Source organism: Stegostoma tigrinum, chromosome 27 (genome assembly GCF_030684315.1).
Source record: "Stegostoma tigrinum isolate sSteTig4 chromosome 27, sSteTig4.hap1, whole genome shotgun sequence".
NCBI lineage: Eukaryota > Metazoa > Chordata > Chondrichthyes > Orectolobiformes > Stegostomatidae > Stegostoma > Stegostoma tigrinum.
This window is the reverse complement of record NC_081380.1, coordinates 14,088,988-14,103,030: the sequence shown is the minus strand read 5'-3', so window position 1 is coordinate 14,103,030 and position 14,043 is coordinate 14,088,988. Positions and strand designations below refer to the sequence as shown.

Genomic DNA, 14,043 nt, shown 5'->3' with positions numbered 1-14,043 from the left:
ATTCCAAAAATCCAGTGAGTTCTGGAATATTTTGACCAATGCCTCAATTATCTGTCCAGCCATTTCCTGTAAAACCATTGGATGCTGGCCATCAGTCTCTGGTGACTTGTCTGATTTCAGTCCCATTAGTTTTATCCTTGGATGCTGGTCTCTATCAGACTGAGATTCTCCCATCAATTTCTGTCTTGTATTTCAGAACAATACTGTAGTGGTTGCTGATTTTGGACTGTCAAGACTAATGGTTGATGACAAAAAGCAGGCAGACAATCAGTCACCAGGAGACCTATCCACCATGAGAAAGCCGGACAGAAAGAAACGTTACACTGTGGTGGGAAACCCTTACTGGATGGCTCCAGAGATGATAAATGGTGAGCACACAAATGAGGAACCGCCTCTTCTTCATTCCTATCTTCTCATCCTTGGGCCGAAAAGAGTTGCTCGGATTTAACCGTGGAAGCCCCATTATGGCCCGACCTGTGAGCGAGGCAGAGAATGTCATTAAGCTAGCTGGTTGTGGAGGACATCATCATGTTATTCCGGTAACTTGCATGAGTCAACACTTGCCAGCACAAGCCTGTGGCTGGTGATTAGGGATCAGCTGATTTAGTTTTGCCCCAAGCTAGCACAGTGGAGCTGCTGCCATTAACAAAAAGACAAATTGCGCCCAGAGTTTGAGTCTGTTTGTGCAGCAGTACTGGCTGGCTGTACCCAACCAGTACTGAATGAAAGCATCCCACCCGTGTTTTAAAGTGATCTCATACTGTTCATAGCAGCTGTTATCGCTGTTTTTGTGAAGGTTATTTAAGGACATGGTAATATTCTGGCCAGCTCAGAGCCTCAATGAGAGGAAGTTCTCATCTGTCTTCTCTATCTGAGGTTATAGATTGTAAATGTGGTGTCCCAAGCGGTGAATTTTGGGGAAGTCTGCTGCTGGGTTTGTGCTATCTAAGCTCTATTGAAGTATTTTTGCCACTACGTATGAGCCAGATTTCTCTGAGCAGCTCCTCCAACAACTGGTGAAACAAATGCAAATGCTTGGGCCTTGCTCTAATGCCTTCTGACTGCAACCTCAACCTCAGCCTCTTTGTGTATGTGTGTGTAAGTGAGACAGAGTAGATGTTCAATTAGTTTATTAGAACCCCTATGTGTTTGTTATTGCCAGTGAAAATTGCCCAGTGTTCAGCAATACTCCTTGTCCTCCACACTGTCTGTATTTATACTGCTGTTTGAACAGTAGTACTCTGATCATCAACAGTTCTTAATTTGCATTCTGCGCTGCACAATCAAACTCTGAACAACTCCTCCTTTTTCTGATTTTTTTTTCACGATATTTGCTTGATTTGGCCTCAACTGGTGATTAACTGCTTTATTTTATATTCCCAGGGAAAAGCTACGATGAGAAGGTTGATATCTTTTCCTTTGGGATAATGCTGTGTGAGGTAAGAAAATGAACTGAGTAGCTGCTACTGTCAACTGCTTCTTAAAAACTAATGACCAGGAAACCATCTTCATAGACAATTTCTGAACCAGCAGCTCAGTAAATTCAGAATGTTACATTCATTCTTCTTTCTGATTGTTGCACTTCATTCTGCGTGTCATTATATTGTGTTGGCACTGCAACAAAGTGATTGAGGGCTGGGATATCAGACACAGGCCAATGAATGCCATAAGCCTGGTTCTGCCATTTACTGTATATTTTCCATTAGGATTAGACATAATCTGTAAACTGAGAGATTACTGTGTGATCAAGCAGTAAACACCAAACCCAAATTGTGAACTGAGTATCTAGTGTAAGACAAAGGCATAGTTTTACTAAGGTGATGATGTCAGCTGTTCTTGTAATTTGTTGATTGTTTTTAAAACTTCCAGCTGATTGGTAGAGTAAACGCAGACCCAGATTACCTGCCCAGGACAACAGATTTTGGATTGAATGTCCCTGTTTTCTTGGATCGATACTGTCCAGAGGAATGTCCTGCTGCCTTCTTCCCAATTGCAGTCATGTGCTGTGACTTGGATCCAGAAATGAGGTGAGTCTGCCACAAAGATTTCTGGGCAAGGTTTGATGTGGAAAGGCTAATGTAAGAGGACGATAATGTAGATGCTGGGAACCTGAAATAAATGGGTAAAACAATGTTGGTTGGCTGACTGTTGGGTATTTTCAGAACTTTGGATGGGTTTCAATGATACTGCCAATCAGCTGCTTGAGTTTGCATTGACTCCAAAGTTGCCTAAAAGATTTTTGTGATTAGTAAAAGGACTTTTGCAGCACCTAAAATATATTATGGACCAGTGTTCTAAACAGCAGTGCTGCCCGTAGGAATTTCCTGGGCAAGAGAACAATGTTCATCTAGTCTACCCTCTACCAACTTGATTGTAACATAACTTTAGACTGATTAGTTGACAGAGAGAGATTGATCATTAATCTACAACAGGTTCTGACCTGACAACTGGGGTTAAAAAAATATAAAAAAAATCAAGAAACACAGAATCCCCTACAGTGTGGAAACAGGCCCTTCGGCCCAACAAGTCCATGCTGACCCTCCTGAGTATCCCAACCTGACCCATACCCCTATAAACTCACCTAATCTACACATCCCTGAACACTAGGGCAATTTAACACGACCAGTCCACCCAGCCTGCACATCTTTGGACGGTGGGAGCAAACCGGAGGAAAGGCAGGCAGACACTGGGGGAATGTGTGAACTCCACACAGACGCTCGCACGAGCATGGAATTGAACCCGGGTGCTAACCACTGAGCCACCGTGCAGTGAACTAATTTTAATAATCTTGGCTGTCGATGTGGTGTATGGTTAGCGTAGTTATTTCTGGTTGCATGACAGCCTCTATCTTGAACTGTTAACAGTTATATCGTTAGCACTGATATTTTTAGGAAATTTAATTTTAATCAGTGGTATGAGCATCCTGGGCCAAATGGCCTGTCTCTGTCTGGTAAATACATTACAATAAGGAGACGGTGCAGTAATATTTTGGAAAAAGTTATTTTTTACAAGTTAATGTCTTTAGCTAGATTTTATGTCTGCATTAAGTACACAGCATTGTGTTAAGATCAATGAATTTTTGCGAAAGTATAGTTTTAGTTTTGTCCATTTTCTCATTCATTTGGACCCTCCCTTCCCTCTAACCACCACAGATAGTCTCAAACTCCATTCATTCAGCAGCCACTTTGGGAGTGACCACTTGCATTTTAGGGGGAGCCCGGTCAGCAGCGCCTGGGATTTACGTAATTAAGATAGGCAAGCTTGATATTTTTTCCTCTAAATGTAGTTGGGAAGAGTTTGACGATCGCCCTGGTATTCAATCAAGCCAACCCGGGATGTGGGTAAATTTTGAGTTTTTTTGGTTAATTCACTCCAACCATATATTTCAACTCTTCTACAACAAGATCTCCTGGTGCCCGCTTTACTGCTGTAGTAACCAGCCCATTCTACCACTCCTAATGCTGTTTGTTGTTTTTGTTTTTCACAGACCATCCTTTATGAAGCTGGAACAGTGGTTGCTAGCGCTGAAATTGCATGTGGAGATGCACCTTGCTCTCACTTCCGACCTTGAACAGATCAATCATTCCTTCTTCCAGAATCATTCAAGAAGCAAAGAGAAACTTCTGGAAGCCATGTGAGCTGGTCCAGCTGAACCATTACCATGTAATCTGCAAGCATGCTGATGTTCAGCTGACCACCTTCACGTAATCTCCCATTTCATCAGCGTTCTGGGCACAATCAAACCTGCAAGTACTCCAATGTACTGTTTATTATTCTGCGGGTAGACCCTTCTGCTTTAACATTTCACCAGACAAGACTCAACTCATGTAAATAGCTGGTCACCTCCAGTAGGATACAGGAAGGACATGGCAGTATCTAGGGTATTGATGTAAATGGTATGCCCACCATGGTTAACTCAGTGCTCATGCACCTTACACATGATTTGTATATAAGTGAATGCCTGCAGTTAGTGGCAGGATAGGATTTCTGTCTGCTCAAACTCTGGATACAGAAGAACTTTGTACAATGGGAATTTGATTGGTGCTGTCCTGCTCCTAGTAGGCCTGCACCCTCAGCAGAAGACTGCCTCCAACTTAGCAATCTCACTAGTAGAGGCAGGAAAGGATGGTTGTATGATAATTAGAAAGTTTCACCTTGTTCAGTTGTTTAGGGTCAGGGGAATGAAGCAGTTTAAGCCCACACCAGGCAAATTGTGCACCCGAGTTAAAGCTTCATGGTAGACAGTATAAACTGAAATGTCGAGTTTCCATTCCAAGTGCTAATGTCCCTTATCTCAATGAGCACAAAAGTAGAAACTGGTTTGACACAGCCAGCAGGAAAAGAAATCTATCTTATGTAGTTCATTCCAACTTGAATATTTTGGTGATGGAAGAAACCACTGAAATTTCAGACAACAGTTGCTCCCCATCGCATTGACAAGCTCCTTAATCTGAGGGGGGAAGTTCAGGGCTGGGGTCTCTCATTAATTTATTTCATCAGGGTTTGTAGTCATGTGGCATGTGTTGAAGAGCTGCTCAATTAAGATTCCATTTCTTTCAATGGAATGAGAAATCAGTTATTAAAGAATTTCAGAATGAAGACGCTGTTGTAGGAGCGTCCAGCATGAATTACTGTATTTGAACCAAATGTTGTACATCATTCTTAAACATTCACTCGGATTGAGTCTCTTCTGAGCTCCCCAGCTTCAGCTAAAATCGCCATTTGCACGCTGTTCAACATCTCTTAACCTCAACAAAAACTTCTTCACTTTTTCCCTAACAAACATATAAGGCTTTTATCATCTGATACACAAGCGTGTCTGCGTGAGCCACGTTTGAACTAAGCATTTACATGGCGGCTCCCCAGTTATTTTCAGGAGAGCTCTGTAATAATCTCTCCTTTTCCTCATCAGTCTGTAACACACGCTTACCATTTTTTGGTGTTGCCACATTAATGTTGCTCCATGCTTGTTTTCTGATTTTTTTTTTTTTGAAATTTCAGGTCCAGCCCTTTATTAGTCTGGAGCATCTTTGACAATTTTAGTGTTAAATTGTAAGATTTCCAAGACCTCCATTTCGAGTTGATAGCTAGTTAACCCGTAAATCTAGTTTCATTCTGAAACTCTCATTCCTTCTTTTTCCCCCTACCTTTCACTGTAAGATGACCATGTTGTCTTCCTTTTTGTTGTACCCGATTTTTCTTCTCCCTTTTTGAAGCATTTTTTAACACTTTGTTAAAGGGTAACCCTTGGAAATATTTTAAAGTTGGTTTTAAGTGGACATTATATGTGCAGCTAAATCAACTGGACCATCCAACACGCAGTCACTGCTTTTTCTCTGGTCCCTAGGTTTGGGTTTCTTCAAAAACAGGGATGCAACAACTCAACTTCCAGTCTATTGTTTCTTGGCAAATGTTCATTTGTTCTTGCTCATTATGTTACTCTGAACTCTAATTGGCTGAATATCTGCAGAGCCAAGTGCACAAACCTCAGACACAGAAGACTGTAGTATAATCATTGGGAAATTCTTTAGAACCCCTCCACAATTGAAAGCACTGGTTCCTGGGCCAGGCCTTGCTTTTCTAGGACAGGACCACAGTCTACAGCAAATTTGGTTCATGATGTCACTTGGTGTAGCACGAGGCATTTTGTTGACTGCAAATAAATAACCTGTAAATGGGGATGAACTCAACAGTGAAGTAGACGATTTCTGCCTCCCGTTTTAAATCTGGTTTCAGGCCTAAAGGCCCTGCAGAAGAATGTAGGATATTTTCCAAATATTTTTATAGATGGTGACCTGAACTGCAACACAAGTGGTTGTCTAGTATCATCATATGTAGACAGTCAACATTTCCAAAAGGCATCAATTCACATTGCTTTCTCTTTTTTAAAATTTCTCTTTGTTATTATTTTTGCTCCGTCTTTTGCTTAATTATGCTTGTCAGACTGTTCAGGTAGCATTTTCACTTTTCTACATCAGATTTACATCTGTAGTGTTGCGGATTGTATTTATTTGAGCTTCCACGCCAATTGATTTCTGCCTTTTCCCCTCCCTCTTTGTTTTGCTCTTCTGTTTGTATCCTGGTGTGTGCTTTACATTAGCGAACAAAGAATAATCACTCTTTCTGGGTATCAAACACATTCAGTCTTTATTGTGGGCACAAAACTGCAAGTTACTTTACCTTGCTCCTGAAATGTAACGTCAGATGCTGTTCCCCTTCTTGGAACTTGGGTGTTCATCATCCCAAGAATGAGGAGTTGCATATCTCTTGTTTGCAATAGCAGAAATGTTTCTGCAACTCAGTCTTATTCTGACAGCACAAAACTGACCCTAATAATGATTCCACTCTGACCAGTTCAGGAATTGGAAAAATTGTGAGATAATTCAACTGAGCAAGAATGTTCTGTTCCGAGATTTGGAATGAGACAGAAGGTAGAAGATGTATATGTGACCTTTACCCCTCACCTGGCCTATGCTACAGCCAACGTGGTCAATCATGGACTATTACTTGGGAGGGGCTGCAAGCTTTACTCTGCATCATGACTGCCCTGTACCTGACATGTAAGCTGACATTTGGTAGCCAGTGTTCCATTCCAAGCACGAATAGCCTCACTATTCCACACTACGCCAAGATTCAGCAAGATTGAGACCTACTCAAAATTCTTCAGCTAATGAAGTGATTGCAGCATTGGCTTTTCCTTCTACTTTGTTTACCAGTAGCTGAGGACCTGAGTATTAGTCAATCCTGGGCCACCCATCAGTAGAAAAAAATTTGCAAACTGCCCTTTATATCAGACAGGTTCTGTAATGTTAGAATTAATCAGCAGTTTAATCAGAATCCTTTCTTCCTGCTACTCTTCACAACCCAACAGAGCAATGAACTTTGAGTATGACCATTCCCGTTGCATCACACATAAGGCTATTACTAAACATAAGACAGACTTTCAGATGCTTGTGGGCTTAATGTCAATCTATGGTGATGTGTGATTTTGAATTGCCAACTATCTGTTGACTTTACAAGGATTTGCAGCTTGTATAAATTAAAATGATTGCTTCAGGAGTGATTAGGGGTCAAGCCATAACCTATTTGCTATGTAGAGTGTACCAGAGAGTTGCCACTGAAGTTTTACAAGGCATGAAAAGATTGACATCTCTAGTCCCTATGCAGACCTGTGATCAGTTAGCTGGTTTTTAGAAAATTGGCATTGCATATTCATGTACTGCTGTCTTCATGAAGAGCCGTTTCGTCAATAACTAACTTGATTTAAATTTTTCAAGTACCTCAGGATTCACATCATTAAATATTTCACAGTTCAGTGACATGGGTGTACTGTGTGAAAGCTCTGGAACCTATCAGTATAGCGTCAGTTGCGTGACAAATGTGGGGGCTCCTGTAAGGAAAACATAACTGTTCCTCTGTTGCTTGGCCTTAAACACTTTGCACTTAGCAACAGCCCTTGTAATCAAGTGGCTGAATCTGTTTATCATTATTGTATCCATGCATCTGTCTTCACAGAGTTTGAAGACAAATGTCACAGTATAAACTGTTTAGATGGTGATATCCAAAACAACTATTCTAAAAATATTCACTAGTTTACATATGGTAGGTACTGAAATTGTTGACTTTGTAGATGAGTAGCAGTAAGGAGCACTTTTTTTCCTGACATCCTGATTTAGTTGTTTTAATTTTAATAGAGGCAGAGTTGCAATCACTAAGATAAGCTCATTATAGTTATAGATCATGAACCATTGGACCAATTTCATTTACTAGATGTGCCTCTTTGGCTCAGATCCACTGGGCTGGGTAGTGCATCAGTTTAGAATATTTCTTTTTGAAAGCCTTGTGTGACTGACTATCTGCTGAAAACCAGAGTCAGGTTTGGCTGTGACCATCAAATAATTTGGCAGCAATATCTACCTGGAATGGCAAAAACTTGAGTGAACTAAAAGTTTGCCTGCGCCTGAGAATCTGCAACCTAGAATGTCCTCGTGAGAAGGGGAATATTTATGTACATTTGCAATGCTTTGAATTCAATATCCAGATTGATAGAGAACAGTATACTGTCCCAAATCCTGTGCAGTTTAGTCCAAGCCTACTTGCCTTTTATGTGCAGTTGGGTAAATAACACACCGTCATGCAAACTTAGAGTCTCCAGAGTTTTACAATCAATTCCCATGGTTAGAATGGAGCTTTGTTTTTGAATGAAAACCAGATACTTTCAGTCAAAATAAGTAAAAGGGATGGAAATGAAGGGTGTATCTCAATTTTAAGATACTTCAGAAACTAATATACTTTAATATTGTACTTCTTCAAATTACTGAAACATTGTCAAAGTGGACAAATGTCTGGCACAGTCTGCCACACAGACCAGGTGAACAGCCCCTGATCTATGCTGAATTACTGGTTGGAAATTATGACTTGGCCTTGATGCTTTTGGCTTGAAAATGGTGAAGAATTTAAGCAGGACTCCTGCTCCTGAGTTCCACTTGGCATTTCCTGCTGCAAGGAGCCTGTGGTTGGAACAAGTTTGAACTCAGTTTCAGTGTCTTCCATGATTAAGTAGCCTGTTGGCATTCGTTGCCTACATTTGTCTGAAGATTGACAGTTGGCAGATGTTGGTGCCTTCAGCAGTCAAGGTGTAAACTTTGTTAACAGTAGTGGAATGCTTTCTGCTATTTGGTGCCAATTTTGCCTTTAAACTTCACGCAATAATATTGTTCAGTGCTGTGCTCAAACAAAAGCCATGAGTTAATAATACAGTAATTATGTGCAAAGTTTATTCATTGTAAACTCATGACACCAAAGCCTTTGCTGTCAGAGTGTAGAGGACCAAGTGTGGCATTGAGAAACCTGCAGTGCGAGCTGAACAGACTCACCCACTAAATTAATCTGTGCCTTGTTTAGCCAGAGCTCTCAAGGACCAGTGGTTGGTTTATGTTGTTTACAAAGTCAAAACTTGCATTTTCTATCATTAATTTATTGTTTCTGTGGATTCAGTCATATAATTCCAGTGTTTAATTCCTAGTGTTTTATTTTGAAACTGTGAACATAGTGCACTTTACACATAGGAGGGTGACTATGACAGCAAATCTGTGAAGTATTGTAACAGGAAAATGGAATAAACCAGCTTCATCTCAATGAGCAGCTCTACCACTTTCTTGTACACCCTGTTTTTTTTGAAAAGTATCTAAAAAGGACACTAATCAGCCAGGCATCTTGTTCAATCTGCAGTGACTCCTGCTGGAAATCGTGAGTATGAGTGAATCTGTGAATCTTAAATATATTACCAAGAATGATTACATTACTTCACCACAGTCCTCATGAGTAACCAGATAATAAGCAAGCATGGAACTTTAGCTGTCAATGGGACAACATTAAGCAGAAAAGAATAGGCAAAGCCATATTCTGTGATGAAGGGTCTTCTTTTGAGCTTTGGGCTGAGGCGCACAAGGGATAGAATAAGAGGAACTTCATTAAATCAAACAGCATGTGGATACTTAACACTGACATGGGATATCCAAAGTGGAAAGTATTCTAGTCTCAAACTTTAAATTTGGCTGAACCATACTTGACCTGAATACACATCCTGCAAATTTTTGCATAGAAAAGGTCCAGAAAAAAGCCACAATATAAACAAACAATGCAGATATATTCAGTTCTGCCATTAATATTTAGAACCTATGATTAAACAGCATCCTCTGGTGGTGAAAAATGGCGAGGAATTGTTCCAAAATAGATCGGATTGTAGTTTTCCTGTTCCCCCAATTGAATTATTAGAAAGTTCTTAGTTAATATTTATTAATTAACTCAGTTATTTTGTGTAATGACTGGAAATTATAACAGCAGTAGATCTGATTTTTTTTCCCCCGATTATGAAATGGACATAACCATAACGTAATTGGTATGAAACGAGTGAGATTTGCATTTCAAGCATTTTCACAATGTCAATGCTTTACAGTCAATAACCCACTTTAAAATATTGTTACTGTTTTAACGTGGGGGGAAATGGCAACAAATTTTTGATGTGTGGATGAGCTAAGTTCAGGTAATGCCACTTGTAGGGATTTTAGCAAAGTTTTTGACAAGGACCCACATGGGAGAGTGATTTGAGCAGGTTAAAGCATGTGGAATTCAGGGAAATTCTGAGATGGACCAGAAACTGGTTTAGTAACAAGACAAAGTGGTGGAAGGCTGTTTGAGTGACTGAAAGCCAGAGTCCGTTATGGAGTGGGGGCCAAGGGCATCTATATATGATATTGGAAGGATGTTGAATGAATACTTCTCTTCAGTCTTCACTCTGCAAAAGGAGGCATAAGTATGGATTTCAGAAAAAGGGACTGAAGAACTTGTATAGTTTGACATAGGAAATGGGGAGGTATTAGAAGCTCTGTCGGGCCTAAAAAAAAATAGAGAAATCCCCAGGCCTGATGAATTGCATTCCAGGCTGCTGTCGGAGGCGAGGCAGTAGGGACTCGGGCACAAAATTTTAATTTCTGTCTGGCCACAGGAGAAATGCCAAAGGATTGGAGGATGGTTAATGTGGTTCCACCTTTTTAAGAGGGGTGGTAGTGATGAACCAGGAAATTACAGATTAGTGAGTCTCCATCAGTGTTAGGCAAACTATTGGAGAAAATTCTGAAGAAACAAATTAATATCCACTTGGAAAGGCATGGGTTCATTAGGGATAGTCGGCATAGCTTTGCCAGAGGGAGGTTAGACATGACATAAATTTGTTAGAATTTTTTTGAAAATGTGATCATGCATGTGGGTGATAGAAGTTCTGTTGATGTAGTTTATATGGATTTTAGCCAAGCTTTTGACAAGGTCCCACATGACAAGATTAAACCATGTGGATCTGAGGGAGACTTGGTGAGATGTATCAGAAACTAGTTTAGTAATAGGACATAAAAGAACAGTGGTAGAAGGCTGTTTGATTGACTGGAGCCAGTGTCCAATGATACACCACAAGGATCAGTACTGGAGACCTTTTATTGTTTGCTATATACATATATCTGAAAATGTTGGGGGAATGTTAAGCAAATTTGCAGATGACACCAAGATTGGTAGAGTGGTTGGTAGTGAAGAAGATGGTTGTAGGCTACAGGAAGATGTAGATGGGTTGGTCAGATGGCCAAACCAATGCAGATGGTTTTTAACCCTGATAAGTGTGAGGTGATGGACCTTGTAAGAATAAACAAGACGAGGGAGTATTTTCATAAATGGCAGGAGAGCATAGCTTAGAGGAACAGAGTGATCTTTGGGTAATTGTTCATTAACCCCTCAAGTCAGCGGTGCATGTGAATAGGATCATTAAGATGACACATGGGACACTTGCTTTCATCAGTCATGGCGTAGAGTATGAGAGCAAGCAGGTAATGTTGCAGTTATACAGAGTATTGGATAGGTCACAGCTAGAGAATTCTGCAGTTCTGGTCTCTCCACAGGGAGGATGTGGTTGCACTAGAGAAGTCTGAGGATATGGGGAAAGCAAAATAGATGAAATTGAATAGGAATAATTTATGGATCAAATGCGAATCAAGTTGAAGATTTAAAACACTATATTTTGAGTTGGTTTAAAAAAAAGTCAAAGCTTTTTTATTTTGTAATTAACAGGACAGTTTGCAAGATTATCAATCTAAGGGGAAAACCAACAGTTTTATTCTGTTAGAGTTTTGATTGGTTATCAGGTGGACCTCGGTAGAAATATTGATTGGCAATTAATTACCAAGGTTAGTTTAAATCTTAAACCAGCCACATTTCTGGTCAGGGAATTACCCTAAGAAATTAATTAGCAATGGTTTTAACCTATTTTGCTGAGCTGAAATAGGTGCTCTGTGTGTGTGTGTTTTTGTTTGCAAATAATAGTCCTGTTTCTTTTAATATGTAGCTACCCATACTTGCAAATGCACCATGCTGTGATTCCAACTGACTTTAAACTGGTTGTCAAATAACATTTTTACATTTCAGATTATTCAGCAAATGTTATCCAGTTGCTGCATTGTGTCTCATGTTAGACATTGTAGCAGATTTTTGCATATGTGAACTGGTTGGGTATGAAATACATTCAGCGAACTGGGAGGATCCTCAGGTTTGCTGAAATTAAATAAGCTGGGGTTTCAAAAAAAAATTACGGTATTAAACGTCAAAGAGATGAAACTTGAATAATATAAATCCTTCCTATTGATTTAAGGTAGTTGGTTTTGAAAAATACTCCTTTTCCACAATAATTGAGGCATTAAAAAATGATTAGAATTAAACATTTTTAAAAAATGGTTACAGGATAACAAAACATCTTAGCAATGAGTCAGTTAATTGTGAATAGAATTCAGAGGTGGAGGTTTCATATTCTGCATCACCAAGTGTTGGGAAAGCCTGCACGTATACAATGGTAAATACCAAAAGCAATTTCATTTTTGAAATGAAACTCGACTCTGAACTCCGCTTTCTGGCTCCCAAACTAAACATAGCAGGAAATGAGTGAAGTGACAGTAAATGCATGTCTGGGCCAACGCCACATTTAATCATAAAGTTAGTGTTTGTGTGAACTAGCTTTAAAATTCATAATAAAATCTCCAAACAGATGTCGGCTCTTTAAGAAAATGAATAGAGCTTCAGGAAATCCGGTGAAGATCATTGAATGGGATCTCTTGTGATTGCAGTGAGCAATGGTGATATAAGAAATTGAGCTGTCAAGAATTTAGAATGTTTTCATTGGTTTACCAATGTTACTATTAGCAAATTAAAATTAGGTTTTGGTAGTTTTGGGCTAGCCAGGAACCAGCATCTGTCAGACGATTATCAGCTACCTTCCACATGATACAGTTGCATCCTAAGCACAAGGCAACGAAGCTAGTAATCACCATCACTATTTCATTGAGAGAGGTTTCTTAACTACAGTTTTAAGTACAGTTTTTAGTCACTGCAGAGTCTTTTGTAGTAGCCAGAAGTCTGAGTTCACTGCAACATGCAGTTATATGATATTCAGACATTTATTCTGCAAAGCCTCTGGCAATATTAACAGGGTCTCAGTAACAACTGGTCTGCTTCAAACAGGGACTCTGACTAAAAAGGAGTAAGGGTATGCAAGATAAAGTGTTTTAATAACCAGTCCACAGCTATGGTGTTTGTGAAGAAGCTAAGTACAAAGAACAGTCCCAATACTCCTCATTGCTATAAAATCTTCCTATGTCTGTCAGCCCAGATGAGTAAACTAATCTCAGTCAGGATGGCAATGTGAATAGGTTGATAGAGCACTGGGCCAAGTTGGGAAAAGTCAGCCAGCTTTAAATGAGCACATGTAGCATAATAAATAACTCAACCAAGAATTTCAACATCTGGGCTTAATTAAAACTGTGTAACTTATTGTTTGAAAACAGAATGTTTTAGTTCCAATAGCAATGGAACAGATACAATCAACTCCTTCCTTTTTAGTTTGGAAGTTAAAAAAGTACACACAGCATCTTTGTTTAGGCTGCTTTACTGAAACAGAGTCAGACAGCACGGAAACAGACTCTTTGGTCCAACTCATTTCTGCCAGATGTCCCAACCTGACCTAGTGTCATTTGCCAGCATTTGACCCATATCCCCCTTAAACCCTTTCTGATCATATACCCATCCAGCTGCCTCTTAAATCTTGTCATTGCACCTGCTACCTCTACCTCCTCTGGCGGCTCATTTTCATACACATACAACCCCTGCATGAAAACTTTACCCCTCAGGGCTCTTTGTTTAAATCTTTCCCCTCCCACCTTAAACCTATGTCCTCTAGTTTTGGACTCCCCACCCCTGGAAGTAGACCTTGGCTATTCACTCTTCCATGTCCTTCATGATTTTATAAACCTCTGTAAGGTCACCCCTCAGCCTCTGCTCCATGGAAATAATCACAGCCCACTCAGCCTCTCCCTATAGCTCAAACCCACCACCCCTGGCAATGTCCCTGTAAATCTTTCCTGCACCCCCTCAAGTTCAACAATATCCTCCCGATTGAAGGGCAACCAGAATTGTACACAGAATTCCAAAAGTAGCCTCAATAAAGTCTTGTAC

The 14,043-nt window shown here is 40.0% G+C and overlaps 1 protein-coding gene across 6 annotated transcripts in view; it reads left to right on the top strand.

Annotated features, from left to right (window-relative positions):
• limk1a (LIM domain kinase 1a) overlaps positions 1 to 9,153 on the top strand; it is a 55,425-nt gene extending 46,272 nt beyond the window's left edge. For all 6 annotated transcript variants that reach the window (XM_048557242.2, XM_048557244.2, XM_048557246.2 and 3 more), the window contains 4 exons: positions 197 to 368; positions 1,384 to 1,439; positions 1,870 to 2,027; positions 3,488 to 9,153. In XM_048557242.2, the coding sequence (XP_048413199.1) occupies positions 197 to 368; positions 1,384 to 1,439; positions 1,870 to 2,027; positions 3,488 to 3,638 (537 nt within the window). In that variant the 3' untranslated portion in view covers positions 3,639 to 9,153. The remainder of the gene's footprint in view (positions 1 to 196; positions 369 to 1,383; positions 1,440 to 1,869; positions 2,028 to 3,487) is intronic.
• Positions 9,154 to 14,043: the final 4,890 nt, after the last annotated feature.